The following is a 16,992-nucleotide window of genomic DNA, read 5'->3' on the forward strand; positions in this document are numbered from 1 at the left end:
ATGCACTTTTAAACTTTGGCATCTCCTGTCTTTGCAGTGAACATGGTAAAAAAAAAACTCCAGCGCTATTAAAGGAAAAGTACTTACAGATTGCAGAACACAAGGAGAAAATCGGTTTTCTGCAAAACTAGTCATTTTGAGATAATTCTCTTTGATTGTCCTTTTCAATAGTTGTGCTTATTGTATCTGGGAAATGAGAGATAGCCTCCATTTTTACTTATTTTTTTAAAAAAATGGAAAGTAGGGTGTGCCACAAGTACATTGGTTTATTTTTATGGTTTTCCTACCACTTGACACATTTCCTGGCAGAGGTGGCTGCTCAGTCTCAGAGGGGAGAGCCGGTGACTGCTGGCTGACGTCAGTGGGCGGCTGGCCCGCGACGGCTGGAGACCTTGGTCCCGCTGGCTGGCACGCCTGTGCCCTGGCAGTGGGTCCCTGTCCTTCATGATGCCTCCCTGCTCTTGTGGCTGCTCTGGGTGCTGCGGGCCCGTCTTCCCAGGTGCTTTCCAGGTGCAGCCTCTGCTCGCCGCCTGCTCGCCTCGTCCCACCGGGGTGCCCCCGAGCGCCTCCTGCGGTGGCCCCAGGTGGTGCCAGGCGGGCTGAGGCCGTGTTGGGGCAGCTGGATCGGGGCTGGGGCTCTGCATGGGAGAAGTCGGCTCGCGCAGGAGGCTTGTCCACGGGCACTGAGCCCAGGTGCCTCCTGCAGCGTTGTCAGGCCTTTGGTGGCCCGGGAGTCCCGTTCCAAGCGCATGTCCGGGTGGGGAGCTCGCTGCCCCCTCGTCGTCTCTCCCTGGGTGAAACTGGCCGAGCGGTCTGCCCCATGTGGCTGCTGCCTCGGGCCTCCCTGTGCCTGCGCGACCGGGCAGGGCGGTGGTGGCAGGGGCCGGGGTCCAGGAGACGGGGCCTCCTGCGGTGCCCGCCTCCCTGCCTGCCTCCGGGGGCACCCAGGGCGTTGCTGCCCGTGGTGCTGGCTCTGGCAAGGGCGGCCGTGCCCAGCGCTGGAGCACCTTGCTCGGCTGCTTGGTGTCTGCACATGAGAAGCGCTTCATGGGCCGCGCGGCTGAAGGAGGCGGGCCTTCGGTTGTGTTTGGATGTTCTGTTCTCTCTGGGAGGCTGTTGGCGTAAAATGAGAAGCGCGCGTGAAGCTGGGGCGCGTGAACGCGCTCCTCGGTCAGCAGGTGCGTACTGGGTGCCCGCGGTCGCAGAGGCTGTGCTGTGGCACCGCCGGTTGGTTTCTACTTTGGAACAACCAGAGGGCACTGTCCATGGCAGCAGCTGGCCGGTGTGCCCCTGCGTGGTTCTGTGCCCCGGGCCCTCGCGGCGAACGCTGGCTCGGCGGTGGTCAGGGAAGCTGGAATTTCCGTGTGCTCAGTGACGCTCAGGGCTGCAGGCGGCGCAGGCAGGCGCCGACCTCCTCCGCACAGTTACGGTTGGCTGTGCCAGGCTGGCTTCTTGGGGATGGAGATGTCCAGCCTGTGAGCACTGCCCTTCTCCCCTAGACACCCACCCTCCACCCATCCTCTGCTGGCCCCTCCCCATCCTGTGCTCCTCAGGAACTGTCCTGGACGGGCTCGGGCTGCTGTGCTCCTGGCCAGGGCCCGGACAGCCACACGCAGTGCCGCCCGGAGGCCGGGGGCCGGGGCCGGGGCTGGGGCCGGGGCCAAGCCCAGTGGCCATGAGGCGCTGTGCAGGGCTTGCTTGTCAGTGAAAAGCAAACTCGTTAGCCTTGTATGATGAAGCCCGAACAGTGATGGGCACTGTTATGTTTTAGTTCTGGCAGCAGGGGAGAGTTGATGGTGTCTGTTTTACGTAAAGGAATGAGTTTGAAAGTTTCTGACATGCCTGCTTTTTACTTCAGCACGTGTTCCTTTCCTTGCAGATTTTTGAACGGATATTGTTTATATGGGCCATACGCCACCCTGCCAGTGGATACGTTCAGGGCATCAACGACCTGGTCACCCCTTTCTTCGTGGTCTTCATCTGCGAACACACGGGTAAGGTTACATCGGGGCACCCTCCTCACAGACGTGGAACATGGCCCTTGGGGGCTCGCCGTGTGCCCCCAGCCCAGTGTGGAAGGTTGCCAGGAAGTTTACCGTCATTACCGAGAGCCAGTCATGGGGACCACGGCATTCTCATTGACGCCGGCTGTGAACGTTTTTGAAGCCACGGGCCGAAAGACGGAGGTCGTTGAGGTGCAGGGATTGCTGTCAGCACTGCGTCATCAGCAACGCGCGAGGAGACACGTGCCGCGCTCGGGGCGCCGGCCCTGGGGGTTGGGTCTGGGCGCCGCGGTCAGGGTGGTAGAATGCCGGTGGAATGTTCTGCTTACAGGGTGAGGCTGGAAGCGTCTTCGCTGCATCTCTGCCACCGTCACCACCTCTCTGCCCAGGGCGTGCTGTGATGTTTCGTTTCAGGGAACGTTCACCACCCGTGGAGCGCTTGGTCTCGGGGAGGATCGGGGTGGGTTGTGCCGCTGCTGTTCGCTCCTGCAGGCGCTTCCTTCTGCCTGTGTTGCGCCTGCTGGCCGACATGTGGCTTTGCTTGCTTCGGCCATGTTTCCTCTTTTAAAAAAATTCTGGTCTTACATGTGAGGGACCCACTTTTCTCTCCACCTGCGAATGAACGTGAGTCACCAGGCAGGGCTTCCCTCGCTAGCTGCAGCGTCGTCACTTGCCACTGGTGCGAGCCAGTCTCCTGTGGCCCTGCCCTCGTGCTGTCTGCCGTTGTGGGGCCTTGGCAGCTGGCCCAGCCTCCCGTGGGCCTGGTCCCCGCCTCGCAGGCTGGAGAGGCGGGGCCTCCCCGAGGGCAGGGCCTCCTGGGAGGGGGAGACCGCGCCAGCCAGGGCGTCTTCTGCGCTCCCGCCACGCCTGGCTGCCCCTCGCGACGGCACAGGTGGCCTTTTCCTTGCTGAGTGACTCGGTGAGCCTGTGGCCACCGCCGCCTGCCCCCTCCGACGGCTGACGGAGACGCTCTGGCGACCCCAGAGTGGCAGGACCTCTGTCAGCGGACTTGAGAATTAATGGAAGGAAGTTTCTCTGACATGTGATTAGAGAACTGATGGTCCGCGTTAAGTAGGCCATTTAATTAATGTGGTAAATGCGTCTGCTCGCTGCTTCACCTCCATCTTGCGTGCATGACCCGGGCGATCCTGGACGCGTGCGCCTGGGTCGGCGGCCGGCGGGGCGGGGCCGGGGACGGGCTAGTGGCTGTTGAGGAGGGAGACCAGCAGAGGACGCGGAACTCGACAGGGATCTGGAGCTCAGACGGGGGGTGGTGCTGGACAGGCTCGTCCAGGGAGGGCGAGGGCCGGCACCCCGTCCTGCGGAGCCCGTGTCCCGGGGCCCCTGAGGTGCCACGGCTGCTGGCTCAGGCCCCAACGGTGGCTGCCCCGCCCGCGGGGGAAGGCTCTCTCGGGGGAGAAGCCCGGATGTGTTGGTAGCCAGGCCGCTGCCACTGCTGAGGCACGTCCCCAGGCACCCTGGGCGCAGACCAGGCTCTGCCCCCGCAGCTGCATCCGGCCTGCGTGGGCCTGGAATGGGCACAGCGGCACCCGCTGCCTGGCTGCTGCCGGACTGGGCGAGCGGACGTGCGGAGCGTCGGGAGATGTTCCTCCCAACACCACGGTGGCTGCATTGTCCTGTCTCGGCCTTGGCCTTCCTGCCTGTGGGCTGCTGGCTGTGCCCCTCCTTTGGGCCGCGTTCTGGGCAGAGAGAGGCATGAAGGGCACGGCCAGAGGTCGAAGGGCATGTCTGCTGAGGGTGCCTCTCATACATCTTCCTGACGGGCCCTCAGGGACACCCCCCCCCCCAGCCCCCGCAAGCTGCAAGGGGGCCTCGAAGAGCCAGATGTCCAGCCTTCTCCTCCTGGAGCAGAAGACACGGGGCGGGGGCCCGCCTGCCCGAGGGGAATGGTGCAGGGTCGGGGGAAGGAAATGGGTTTTAGAGGCAAGAAAAGGGGGTCACAGAAATCAAGTGCGGGGACAGCTTCAAGGACGGAGGGGCTAGCAGTGCCCAGCTCCACGGACATGCGGACTGGGACTTGCCCAGAGCGCTGGCAGTGCGCGGGCTGCTGCGGCCTGTCTGACAGCAGGAGGCGGCGGCGGCGAGGCCGCTGTGACGGGCCAAGGCACCCCTGGGGGGCGGCCGTGGGCTCCTGCCCAGAAGGGGGCGGCACGGTGCCCGGGCCCCGCCGCCTCACCTTCGTGTGGCGGTGCGGCTGGCGTGCAGTGCTCTGTTAGCAGCAGACGCACACCAGGACGATTTGAGATATGTGTGTATTGCAGAATGATCTTCACAATAAGTCTAGTTAACATCTGTTACCATCGATAGTAAAAAAATTTTTTCTTGTGATGAGAACTTTTAAGAGCTACTTTTAGCAGCTTTCAAACCTGCAGTGCAGTGTCATTAACTCTGGTCACCATCTGTGCGGTGCTTCCCTGTGACTTAGGCATTTTATAACTGGAGTTTGTCCCTTTTGACCTCTTCACCTGCTTCACCTGCGCTCACAACTTGAGAGGACGTAGCATCGTGGCCCATTTGCGCTTGAAGTTCACAGGGCGGCCGAAGCCCATCCCGCGTTAGGGCCGTCAGTGTCCTGCCGTCCTTGTCCTCGCTGCCTGTCCAGCGCCCCCGAGCTCCACCAGAGACCGCTGCTGCTGAGAGCCCGGCGGTGTTCAGGCGTAACGCACGTGCCGTGAAGCTCACCCGCTTTGCGCCCACCGCCCGGCAGTCCTGGGGCACCCCCGCAGCGCGGCTGGCAGCACACCTGCACTGCGCGCCTGCCCTCCCCCAGCCCCGGGCGCCCGTGAGTCAGTGAGGTAACGCTCAGGTTAGTGGTTTGGAGGACGGCCCGACCGTTGTCTGGCGTGGCCGCCCCACGTGACGCTCCATCAGTGCACCGCTGGTGCCTGCCGCCCGCTGCTGCTGGGCGAGGGGAGCCCGCATGTCCGCACCCTCCCAAGCACGCTGCCGCTTGTTACTTTTTCAAATGAGGAGGGGTTTACACAGGTCCTACAGCCTTGGAAGCTCTGAGCCAGGGGTGTGGCTTCTTGTTCCTCCCCTGTCCCCCCACCCGGGGGGGCCTGCCCCTTGAAGCCCGGGGACAGGAGCCCCTCGTGTACCATGCTTTGCACCCCGGAACTCAGTCTGCGCCCGAGTGGGATCGCATCCCTGCCGAAGGCCCCTGGGTTTGTCACATGCACAGACCACACGGCTTTCAAACACTTCCAGCAGGAACACTTTCTGAGGACCCAGGACCAAGGTGGGAACGTGAGAAGGGGGGGCGGGCAGAGGGAGGGCCTGAGAGACCCGCCCACTGCTGGGAGGACAGCACCGCCTTTGTCCCTGCTCCAGGTGGCCACCCCTCATTAGGGCCCCTCTGCCAGCTGCTGGCCCTCCACCCCGCACCTGCCCTTCCCATGGGAGCGATCACTGGTCGGCTTGGTGGACTGCATCTGCCCGGGCTCAGGCTGGGTCCGCCGTTCAGGTGTGTCTGCATGGTGAGCCCTTCCCGTGTCTCCTGCCCAAGCCCCAGCCTCTGAGCCCACCGAGCGTCTTTGGGCTGCTGGTCGGAAAGCAGAATCGGCCCCAGCTCCTTCCTCCAGGCTCTGCTGAGCACGTGGGCCCCAGCATCCGGGCCTGGGCTGGGAGGAAGGAGGGCTCATCCCACCCTTGGCCTGTGCTGTGTTTTCCAACCTGCCCTCTGCCCTGGCCTGCGGCTCCTGCCTGTGCGCGGCCGCGTCGGGCAGGTGCCAAGATAGGCGGCCCCGCGGCCCCCTCCCGGGGAGCAGCCGCACCGCCTTCCCTCTGAGCCTTGTCCCCGGGCGCGTGTTCACCCTGCCCAGAGCACATGTGCGTCACCAGCACTCTGGTGACGGAGCCTTTCCCAGTGCCGTTAGGACCGCCTTGTGAGATCGTCCCTACCTCCCGCTCAAAGTGTTCTACTCCGGGAACATAGCGTAATTCATGAAACCATTCCGCCTTCATTGGGCTGGCTTAGGTTTCTTCTGCCAGGCGTGGTGTGTTTTTCGGCAAAGCCAGTATTTTTCAAACAGGGACTCTCATACTCCTTTCAAGAGTGTTCACTTTGACTTAAAAGAATTAAGAACCATTATGCCATCCTTGAATTGCACAAGTTAAGCAGAGAATTATATTTTAGCTTTACCATATATTTTCTCCATATTAAAAAAACAGAAGCATTTCTCCCTCTTTATCCTCATTTAAATGTAAACCTGACTCTGAGTGGCACTTCAGACCCCAGCTCAGGACGCGGAAGTGGGCGGGGCCGCGGGAGGCGTGCCCCTGGCACCCGGGAGGGGTGGGTCTTTCACAGTTGATTCTTGTAGGGAGGGGTGGGTCTTTCACAGTTGATTCTTGTAATCCGTGCCTGTGGCTCTGATTGATTTGATTTTGTATGTCATTTGCTCTTAAAATAATTACTTGTGAAGGCCAATATGGAAAGAGGCTGGAAAAAACAATGCATTTAGTTACAGACATGACTGCTTGTATGTTCCTGTTTATAAGTCAGAATCTCAAAAGCACAGGTGTTTTCAACCACGTTAGTTTGGCCCCAGATGTTTCACCGTGCTGATCATGGGGACTGACCGGGCTCTGTCACTGGCGCACGGCTGGCGGGGGAGGCAGCCCTGGCACCGTCCCCGCCCGCCCCCGCGGCCCCGTGTGTGGCCGTGGGGGATGGAGGAGCGGCGGCCGGTTTCTCAGCGATCGGTCAGACTGAGAACAGCTGTCCCGGCGCTGCGCGTGTGCGCGGACAGCCTCTCTCCCTGCGCGCTGACCCGCCCGCGTGCTCCAGGAACCCCGGCCCTGCCGGTGCGCCCGCCGTGCGGCTCCCTGAGCGTCCCCCGCCCCGGGCGCCTGGGTCCCCGGTTAGTCTCGGAGACACTGAAGGCGGACCCGGAGCGCTGAGGGCCGAGGTCTGCGTGGCGGTCCTGACGGCGCCCGGGGCAGAGGACGGCGGGGGCTGGCGCGGGGGTTCTGCAGGGGCCCCCCGGCCCCGGCCCTGCGCCTTCCCACGTGCCAGCGCTGGCGTCGCGCTTGCCCGTTTTACTTCTGCTTGTTTTTTTTTTTTTTTAAACTAAGCATTTTCTAAAGTCATTAAACATTGTTGAAAAATTTTTTTTTAAAAAGTAAGGACACAGGACTTCCAGTAAGGGGTAGGAAAACTTGAGAGATCAGCAAGGAACCAGAAGGAAGACTGAGCAGAATGGGCACCAGCTGGACCTGCGGGCCGTCCGTGGAGGCGGCTCTGCACAGAAGCTGGGCGCACGTCCCTCGCGCGCGCACGGGAGCCCGCCTGCGAAGCCTGCCGCGCACGTTGGGAAGGGTGGAGGCCCACAAGGTGCGTTCTCTGACCGCAGTGACGTCATGTTCGGTGTCAGGGACAGAAGGAATCGACACGTGGTGAGAGGGGTGGACCACGACCACAGCAAGCGCTGTGTCAGAGAGGACGGTGCAGGGAAAACCAGAAGTTACTCAGCGGTGAATGGAAATGGAGACGCACAAGCCCAGGTTCCGGGGCCACTGCTAGAGCGGCACCGCCGGGGAGACTTGGCTGCAAACGCCTGTGTTTAAAGGACGTCCCGGACCGTTACACCGTTTCAGTGTCAGCAACCAGAAGGGCAAACTAGTGCCAGAGTGGCCAGGAGGAAGGAAGTAAAGACTGGAACAGAAATGAAAGGGACAGGGAAGAAACAGACTACAGAGAAAGCCAGCAAAACCAAAGATGGGTCTTCAGAAACGTCAACAGAATGGACGGTCCTTAGCTACACTGACCCAGGGGAAAAAGAGCCCTCTAGTTACGGGAGGCAGGAGCGATTTTAGGAACGGGCAGCATTCAGGGGGTGCTGCGGACAGCTCGCCACACGAGGCAGGGCAGGCCGCGCAGGGACGCGCCTGGGGGCACGAGTCGCGGGGGCAGCTGGCTTTGTGTCCCGCAGGAAAGGCTGCGGTGCCCGCTTGTGCGCCGCTGGGAAGGGGCCACGTGGATGCGGCTGCTGTTGAAGCTGCTCGTCTCTGAATGAAGCAGATCGCTCTGCACTGTGCGGGCAGCCGCCTCGGGTCCGCGGGAGGCCGCAAGAGCAAAAGCTGAGGTTTCTTGAAGAAACTCTCCTTAAGACACGGAAGCCCTGCCTGAGTAGCCAGTTTGTTGGCTGGACCCACATGTTTCAGACTCGCCAGTCCCCGTAATTGGGTGACCGTCCCATGGAGTGACTTGGTGTGGGTGTGTCTTGGTACCCTGTGCCTTTGAGTGTCTGTGTGGATGTGTGGAAGAGCCATGTATGCAAGAGATGGACTTAGGGATTTAAATAATTCCCTCAGAGGACGCCGAGGGCCGATGGACTTCACTGGTGAACTACCAGACGTTTACCAAGGAGCTGGAGCCACTCCTTCATGAACGCTGCCAGACGCAGGAGGGGCGGGCGCCTTCCAGTTTATTCTGTGAGGCCGGAATCGTCCTGATACCAGTGTGGAGAAGACTTCACAGGAAAGAGACCCACAGAGGGCTCTCCCTTATGAAGACGGATGCGACAGCCCCCAGCGAGACACCAGCATCCGGGCGTAGTGACCCACACAGCGGACGGGTTGCGCGTCATGACAGATGGGGCTCCCCCCAGCAGCACAAGGCTGGTTCAATAGTAGAGAACCCTGGAATGCGATACACGGTAGCATTAGGAGAGCGAAGGGTGGAAACCACGTGGCCAATCGATGTGGAAGGAGCATTTGACAAAACCTAGCATCGTTTTCTGATAAAGACTCAAGACATGAGGCATAGACGAACATCCTCCCCAGTGAGGGCGCCCGTGGAAACTCAGGGCTGGCAGCACGCTTGGTGGGATGCCTGACACCCCCAAGATCTGGAGCGGGACCCATGTCTGCACCCCCCGCCTCCGTCCCACACCGGACGGTTCTTGGTGGCGGTTGGCAGAAAGGAGCGAAGGCGCCCAGAGCGGAAGCAGAGAAGTAGAACTATCTCTATTTGCAGATGGCACGATTTTGGCCACAGAAAACCCAAGGGACTCCGCTAAAAAGCTATGAAAGCCAGTGGACAAGCTCAGCAAGGCGGTGGCATACAAGACCCACATACAAAAGTCGGCTGGTTTCGTTGCCTTGCAACATGCAATCCAGAAACGAACCTACAGAAACAATTCCATTTACAGTAGCATCAAAATGAATAAAATAGGAGCAAATTTAGCAAAAAAGTGTAAGACTTGTATTCTGGAAACCAGAAGGCATTGCTGAAACGCGTTGAAGAAGGTCGGAATGAGGAGCGGAGCCCTGTGTCCGTGGATCGGGAGGCGCGGCAGTGGGCCGCCGGCTGTCTTCCCCAGACCGGCCTGGAGGTTCGCTGCAGGCGCGGCCAACCCGGCAGCTGGCTTTCCAGCAGAAATCGACAAACTTGTCTTTCGATATACACGGAGATCCCGGGATCCAGACTAACAACCCGGAGGAGGACAGTCGGGGGCTTGCACTTCCGGGCGTCACGGCTTGCTGTGAGGCCGCGGCCCCCGGGGGGCGTCCTTCGGGCAGACGGGCGGCCGGGCGGCCAGTGGGGCGGAGTCGGGGCCTGGAAACGAGCCTCTAGTTCGTGGTGCGTCGGCCTTCGATGAGGGTACCCAGGCCATTCGCTGGGGAGATGGTCTTTTTCAGCAAATGTGCTGAACAGTTAGCTATCGGCGAATATGTAAGAGCTGAACTGTAAAACTCTTACAAGAAAACATGGGAGTAAATCTTTTAGATCCTGGTTAGGTCATGGTTTCTTAGGTACGACACCAAAACCAAGAGTGACAAAAGGAAAAAAAAGTAGGTAAATTAGGCTACATCAAAGTGAAAACTTTTGTGCTGTAAATGATACTTTAAAGAGAGCACAAAATCATCTGCAGAAGGGGAGAAATACTAGCAAATCATGTATCTGATAACAGACTTAACATCTGTAATGACGAGGAATTCTTATAACTCAAGACAATCTAATTGCCAGATTTTGCCGTGTATAATGCGCACTTTTTTGCCCTCATTTTTGAGGGGAAAATAAGGATGCGTGTTATACATGGGTATAATGATTGCATGCCAAGGGCATAATAATGGATATAACATCTCATGCATAATGTGCACAGAACGTGGGTACACATTGTACGCGGAAGCTCATTATACATGGCAAGATATGGTAAGCAAGGGCAGTGTATTTGATGAGACAGTCCTTTAAAGAACATACACAGACGGCCCACAAGGACATGAAAAGATGCTTGACGTCATTAACCAATAGGGGCTGCAAGTCAAAACCACGGTGAGACCCCACTTTACAGCCACGGGGAAGCTGTGGTCCGGAAGAGGGACGGTAGAAACACGTGCTGGCGGGGACGCGGAGGAACTGGGAGTCACGTGTTGTGGGGGCAGGCGGACGCGTGCGGCCTCCGTGGCAGGGCTTCCTGGCGTCGCATCACCGCGGCCAGCGCAGCGGTTCTGCAGGGCCCCGCGAGAGCGCGCTCAGGGCAGCCCGCAAAGGGCTGGCCCGCCCCCAGTGTCCCTGGGCCGATGGGTGTGTCCAGATGCCAGAACAGTGTCCTGTTAGCAGCAGCGAGAAGGGGGGCAGGTGGGCCGGATCCGCGGTCTGACACGCGTGAACCTCGCAAACGTCGTGCCAGGTCAAGAAGCAGTCGCAGAAGGCCACACAGTGTGTGACTCCATCGACAGGAAATGTCTAGAGCAGGCAGATCTGTAGAACACAGGTCAGCGGTCGCTCGTGACTGCGGGACAGAATGGGAGGGGACGCACTGTTCTGACAGTAGGCTGCGGAGGTTGCCGCAGAGCCAAGTGAACACGCGAGAACCGCCGGAAGTGGCTGCATTGCGTCATAGGTGAGTCACCTCTCGGTAGAGCTGCTTACAAGGAGAGCGGGGGCACCGACTCAGCCCGGCTGGGCGGGCTCGCAGCCACAGAGCCCTGTCTCTCACGGTGCTGGAGACCAGGGCCAGAGAGCGGGCCCGGCCGGTGTGCCCCGGCGTGGGCTTCCTGGCTGAGGCCGGCAGAGAGGGCTCTGCGGGGTCCTTCATGGGGACCGAAGCTCCTCTCTCGAGGGCTCCACACTTCGGCCCGAGCGCCTCCCCACCAGGACCATCGCCGCAGGGGGCCAGAGTTTCAACGTGGACGCGGGGGACGCGCACGCAGACCAGGGCAGGCCCACTGTTCCCCTGGGGGGGGGGGCGCCCTCGCTCCCCAGCGTTGGTGTGGCCCCTGCGCGTCCCCCGCCCCTGCTGACGTGTGCAGGGGCTCTGGACAAAGCCCGCGTTGTGTCACGGGTCACGTCTTCGAGGAGGTACCACTAGACCGATGGCCGATGGTCTTTAGGGGCCGATGGCCTTCACAGGGCTCTTACCCAGGACAGCGTTGGATGTTGGCTCTGCGGCCGCCTGAGAGCAGGTCTTCTCGCTCGGCCTTCGGTGTGTTCTGAGCCTGATTTGCCACCAGGCCTTTGTCTGGAGTGGGGCCTCCGCCCGTGTCGCTGGTGTGCACGTCATGCACCGGCAGGCCCTGCAGTCCTCACGCGCGGCCGTCCGCGGGCGGGGCGCGGTGGAGCCGGTGGAGCGCCGGGCAGCTCCTGCGCCCTGCGGGACTGACGGCACCCGTGACCCGAGGGGCCTAGTCAGGAGCTGGGCAAACGGGTGTGCATATGCATGCGTGAGTGCACGCGCGCAGGGAGGCAGCAGCTGGACCAGCACCCAGGGGTGGCCGTCCTTGCGCTCGGCCTGCGCTGGGGTGGCGGGAGCCAGCATGTGACCCCAGCTCCCTCGGTGGCTGGCCGCACCCAGCACTGTGCGCTCCCGTCCCAGAAGTGTGCGTCTGCTCCTTCAGAAGACGCGGGAGCGGGGCCGTGCCGAGAAGGTGCCGGCCTGTGCTGGGAGCAGCGAGCGGGCTCAGGCGACCCTCCGGGGTGCGGTGCGTCCGGAGCACCAGGCTCCGGTTGGCCCGGAGGGAGCCGGGCTTCGTGGGCGGGTCGCCTGCCTGCAGGGCTGGAGCGCGCGTGGCAGGCAGCCAGCGCCTCCCCGGTTTAAGGGCTGACGCTGTGAAAGGGTCACGTGGAAAGCGCAGGCGCGGGCGGGCAGGGCTGTGGTCCTGCGGGTCCCCGCCTGGGAGACGTGGGGCCTGGAGCCGCGCCCCGCAGATGGAATGCCCTCGCGCGCTGGGCGTGGCCGTGGCAGCAGGGGGAACGTGGCTCGTTAAGGACCCTGGGTGGGGCCCTGGGCCTGGGCCTTCCTGCAGTGTGGGCCTCGGTCTGCGTGGTGTTCCTGGTGAATACCGGTCAGGGAGCCACTATTTTTGTTGCGGTTTTTCATTTTAACTTCGTTTTGAGGTGTTCTTTCGCCCTTTGTGAAGATGTCTCCCTGACCACTGCTGCCTCTTTCTTCGGGGTGTTTTGGGGGCTCTGTCGTGGGGAACTGCAAACGGTGACTCTGGCCCGCTCCCTCGGCTGCTTAGCTAAGCTGGCACGTCAGGCTGCTGAGTTTTTGTTTCAATAATAAGAGCCGAGTAAGTATTCAAGGATTCCGAACATGCTAATATCTAAGAAAGAGCCTCTGGGGTCCAGGAAGTTCCATGCGACCCCTGCATGTGACCTGTGTGGCGCCCGGCGACTCTATGTAGAACAGCCAAGTAACAGCACGGTTTCTGGGGAGCACGTGGCTGGGGCGGAGAACAACGCTGCATTCACACAGAGGAACACTGCGCAGCAGAAAGAAGCGACGGGCTCCTGGCCTTCGCGACAGCGTGGATGGGGCTGGAGAGCATTGTGCCGAGTGAAACAAGCCAGACAGTGAAAGAAAAACGCCACATGATCTCACCCGTGAGTGGAACCGAATCAACAAATCAAACAAGCAAGCAAAGCATAACCAGGGGCATTGAAATAAAAACAAACCGACAGTAACGGGAGCGGGGGGCAGAGAAGGGAGGGTAACGGGAAAGGAAGGGGCAGGGTCGCGCGGAGGAGCGTGTATAAGGGACCCAGGGACACAGCCGAAGTGGGGAAGGATTGGGGCGGGAGGCGGAACTGGCAAGGACAGTGACTCTCCAAGGACACGTCTCCTTCGGGGCGAGTGACTGAGGAGGAAAAGGGAGCACCTGCCACGTGACTTCGTCTCAGAGCCGACTCTGGAGGAGTTGACCGTGTTCCGAAGGCCAGCTGTCCGCTGGGCGGTGCTTGTCCGCTGGGGGAGGGAGGGAGTGGGGCCGCCCAGACCCGCTGCGGGACCCAGGGCATGGGGCCAGCAGCCATGGGGCCGCCCGGGAGCCAGGGGGCGTTGCAGGCGTCCGAGCAGAACAGCGTTGACGGAGGGGTGAGCGAGGTGTGACTGACGGCCGGCGATGGGGGCCGCCTGTCCCACCGCCGCGTGCCCTGGGTTTCTCCTTGTGCTGACCGCCTCCCGGGGGGTGCAGCTCCCCTTGCCCTCGCCCCTGTCCATCTCTGTCCTCCTGTGTCACACCCGAGACCCACAGGCCCACCTGCGTCAGATGGGGGCAGGACTCCTGCCCGGAGTGCGGTCAGGGGCCCGGACAGCGGTCTGGCCTCCGCGGCCTCCGCTCTGTGGGCGCCATCGCCCCTCCTCTCGGGCGTGGTGCCGGGACCACCGAGGCCTTGGCCCCTCCCACCTGCTGCACTCGCCTCCTCGAGGCCGGCGGGCAAGGGAGCAGCGTGTGTGCAGCACCGGGCGGGCTGCCTGGGAGTCAGGCCTCCGGACGGAGGGCCGGAGTAGCGGAGACCGACCGAGAGGGCGACGTGCCGACTGTGCATCCTCGAACATGTCTCAGGCGAACAAGAGACCCAGGAGATCAAAGTTCTTCAGAGAAGGTTTCGTTTGTGCTTCGTTTCTTCCATGGACAAGACAGCTGTATGTTCCTTCCCTTCGGTTGGTTCGGTTCCAGAGCAAGGCTTTGGTGGGAACAGTAGCAGTTCTTTCTAAGGCGCCTGGAGGAGCTGCCTTAGACACTTTTCTGTGCGACTGTGACTCTGCCCCATGGCCCTGCGCCCCGGCCTCCCGCGGGGACGGCCCCATCCTGCGCGGGCGTGGGCTCACTCACTGCCTGCCCCGCCGCGAGTCCCCGGGTGCCTCTGTGCGCTGGCCCACAGCCCCTGCGTGAGGCTGTTCTGCTCAGCCGGGGACCCGCTGCCGCCGCCTCCCTGTGGCTGTCGTCCCCGTGGGGCAGAGGCTGCGCCTTCTCGTGCAGGGAGAACGGCGTTTACAGGGCGCCTGCCCCACGCGTGAAATGCAGGACTGACCCCAGGGCAGGTGGCGGGGGCAGCGGCGTGGCTTGTGGCTCACGCCGTCCTGTTCCGGGTCCGAGCTTCCACTCTGTTTCCTGCGCGGGGCTCGGGAGGTGGCAGCGGGAGTTTCCGGACCAAGGAGACAAAGGAAGTGGCCGCTTTCCTTTGCTGACATGGCCCCGCAGCCACGCGCCAGCGCCGGGCAGGCTCCCGTGCGAGGACCCACAGAGCGTCCGCGCACCCCCTGATGCACTGCGTGAGGACACGCTGGGGCGGTGGGTTGCCCCACCCCGCGGAGCTGGCCTGCGGCCCACTCTGGGCCCCCGCACACCCTTGGGTACACCCCTCGCTCTCTAAAGGCACCTGGGGTGGGGCTGCCGGGAGATGTGTGTGAGGCCACCTGCGTGTTCGTGGGCGCTGACAGTCTAGGCGTCCCCAGCTCTCCTCTGCTCTTCGCTCCTCGGCCTCACACTTGCCATCGGCGAAGCAGGGGCAGCGCTCTCAGCCTCTGCCCTCGCCGGAGGCTGGGAGTGCGCGCATGGAGCTGGGGTGCCTCGGAGGTAAACCCGGGTGCGCACGTTTGTTGTCATTGCAGTGCTAATGCGCTTTCTGTTTAAGTTGTCGCTGCTGCAATAATAACACACCATTTTGTCTCTCGAACTCAAAGCCACTTCAGAAGAACGTTGGGAGATGACGGTGTTCGGGGGCCAGGCGTCAGTGTCTAATTCAGGGCCTGCACGCTGGGCTGCACGGCTCGGGCATCATGCATTTCCGAGGAGTGATCCAGGGGTGTGCCGCCCGGGGCGGCGGGGCGGGGCTCCCCGCGGTGGGCCGTCCGATGCGAGGCGCTCGGGCGGGGGCTGCCCCAGCCTTCGATGCCGGTTTGTGCCCGCGGAGCCTGGCTCTGTGATCGCGCGTCACGAGGGCCGGCGCCTGGGCCAGCCGTCGGCTGCCACGGACACGGCGGTGGGCGGGCGTCTCGGCGCTGACCGGTGTGCTTTTTCCCTCCGGGCCGCACAGCGCACAGCCCTGGTTTACGGCCCGCGGGGCGGGCGGAGCGTCCAGCAGGAGGCTCAGCGCAGAGCTTTGTTCGGCAGGTGTGTCTTTTCCCACAGGCACCGTGACAGTCCCTGGGGACGCGCGGGTGCGCAGGAGGCTGCGGTGCGGATGGGGCGGGGGGGCGGCTCAGACCCCTTCTCCTTGCCTGTTGCGGGCAGTTACTATGGGCCCATGGGCCCAGTTGTTCTGTTCAGAGCAGCAGCCAACCGGACGCCGGCTGCTGTTCGTGTGACACGCAGGTGTGTGCTGTGGACGCAGGGCATGTGGGCGTCCGGGGGCACGTGGCACCAGAGGCTCCGGGGGCAGCCTCTGTCCGAGGCCACAGGCGCCCGCCCCGCGGCCTCCGCCGCTGTCTGCAGCCCGCCCCTCCTCGGGTGGCTCCGGGGCGGGGGGGCCTCTGGCTGCACCGCCCCTGCCGTCCCCGGTCCTGGGCCGGCCCGTTCTCGCCCTTTCCCACTCTGTGCTTGGGGGACACCTTGCGTGTCGGTGGCTTCTCCGCTCCCGGTACTTGGACGTCCACCAGTGGTTTTCAGCGACTCTGTGAATCTCCCAAAACGATGCCCAGTGCGTGTCACGTTTTCCTGGGGGGAGGAGGCCTTGTTCTTAGCAGGTTTGGGTGGGAGAGCCGGCCTGCAGGGTGAAGACCTGGTGCCGTCAGGTATCGGCTGCCGAGCCCAGGCCTGCCCAGCGCTCCATGCCCGTGTGTCCCCCCGGCCCCGGGTGTCCCCGGCAGCTGCAGGGGCGCAGATGACACCACCCCCACCGGTTCCGAGCTGGGTTCTTTGGCTCCCTGTGGCTGCAGCTTTTGCGGACGAGCCGTGAGAACGGCCGCGGTTTCCCCACGCCCGTCCACCTTCCCCTCCACGTTCGCGTCTCGCGCTCGTGCCTTCGTCCCAGCTGCGGAGCCCCCGCTGACACCCGGTCTGTGCGGAGGTCCCCTTGGTTGCACTGCTGTTCTCCTGCTCCAGGGCGCCTTCCCGGACACCACATGGCGCTTACGCACGGTGTCCTCGGCTCCTCCGGGCTGGGACGGTTCCCGATGAGCTGGGTCGTGTGAGTGCTTGCCAGGCGTTCCGTGGAGCGGCCCCGCCCTGGGTCTGCGGGTGCTCGTCCCGGCGTGAGCCTGGGGTGAGGGTTGGGGGGACGAGCGAACACGGGAAAGCCCCTGGGGCCGCCTTCTGCCGCGGGCGCGCGCCGTCCGCAGCGCTGGCCGCGGTGGGTGCCGGCCTTGGCGGCCTGGCGGAGGCGTGTCTGCCGGGCTTCCCCACGGCAAGCCCTTCTCCTGTTCTCCCCCGTCCCTCTGTCCTCTGCGGCGGGAAGTCCGAAGCGCGGCACGAGGGGCGCCGCCCGCTGGAGGGTAGAGCACCCGCGTAAGTTACTCGGGACATTGCCGCGCAGAGGTGTGTCCGTTTCCCCCAGGCGTTCAGCGGCTCAGTCACACGCGCCAGTGCGGACTCGGACGTGCAGTCCCTCTGCTGGGCGGCAGTCCCGCTCCACGTCCTCTGGTTCGCTCTCGGATTCCGCGGTGGCCGCTGGGCACCCTTTTCCTCGGCGCCTAGGCCCCCCGACGGGCTCCTGGTCGTGTGTGTGCGCGGGGAAGGGGGCGCCCTCCACGGAGCCCTGGGCCCTCTGGTGGGAGGTGGTGCTCCAGGCCCCTGCGCC

The 16,992-nt window shown here is 62.7% G+C and overlaps 1 protein-coding gene across 1 annotated transcript in view; it reads left to right on the forward strand.

The window, feature by feature from the left end:
- Nucleotides 1-16,992, forward strand: part of TBC1D22A (TBC1 domain family member 22A) — a 152,449-nt gene that overhangs the window by 61,509 nt on the left and 73,948 nt on the right. The window contains exon 8 of the mRNA XM_054582600.1: nucleotides 1,880-1,994. Coding sequence (XP_054438575.1) covers nucleotides 1,880-1,994 — 115 coding nt within the window. The remainder of the gene's footprint in view (nucleotides 1-1,879; nucleotides 1,995-16,992) is intronic.

Source organism: Pteronotus mesoamericanus, unplaced genomic scaffold (genome assembly GCF_021234165.1).
Source record: "Pteronotus mesoamericanus isolate MK-2021 breed Mesoamerican mustached bat unplaced genomic scaffold, CSHL_Meso_final contig_702, whole genome shotgun sequence".
Taxonomy (NCBI): domain Eukaryota; kingdom Metazoa; phylum Chordata; class Mammalia; order Chiroptera; family Mormoopidae; genus Pteronotus; species Pteronotus mesoamericanus.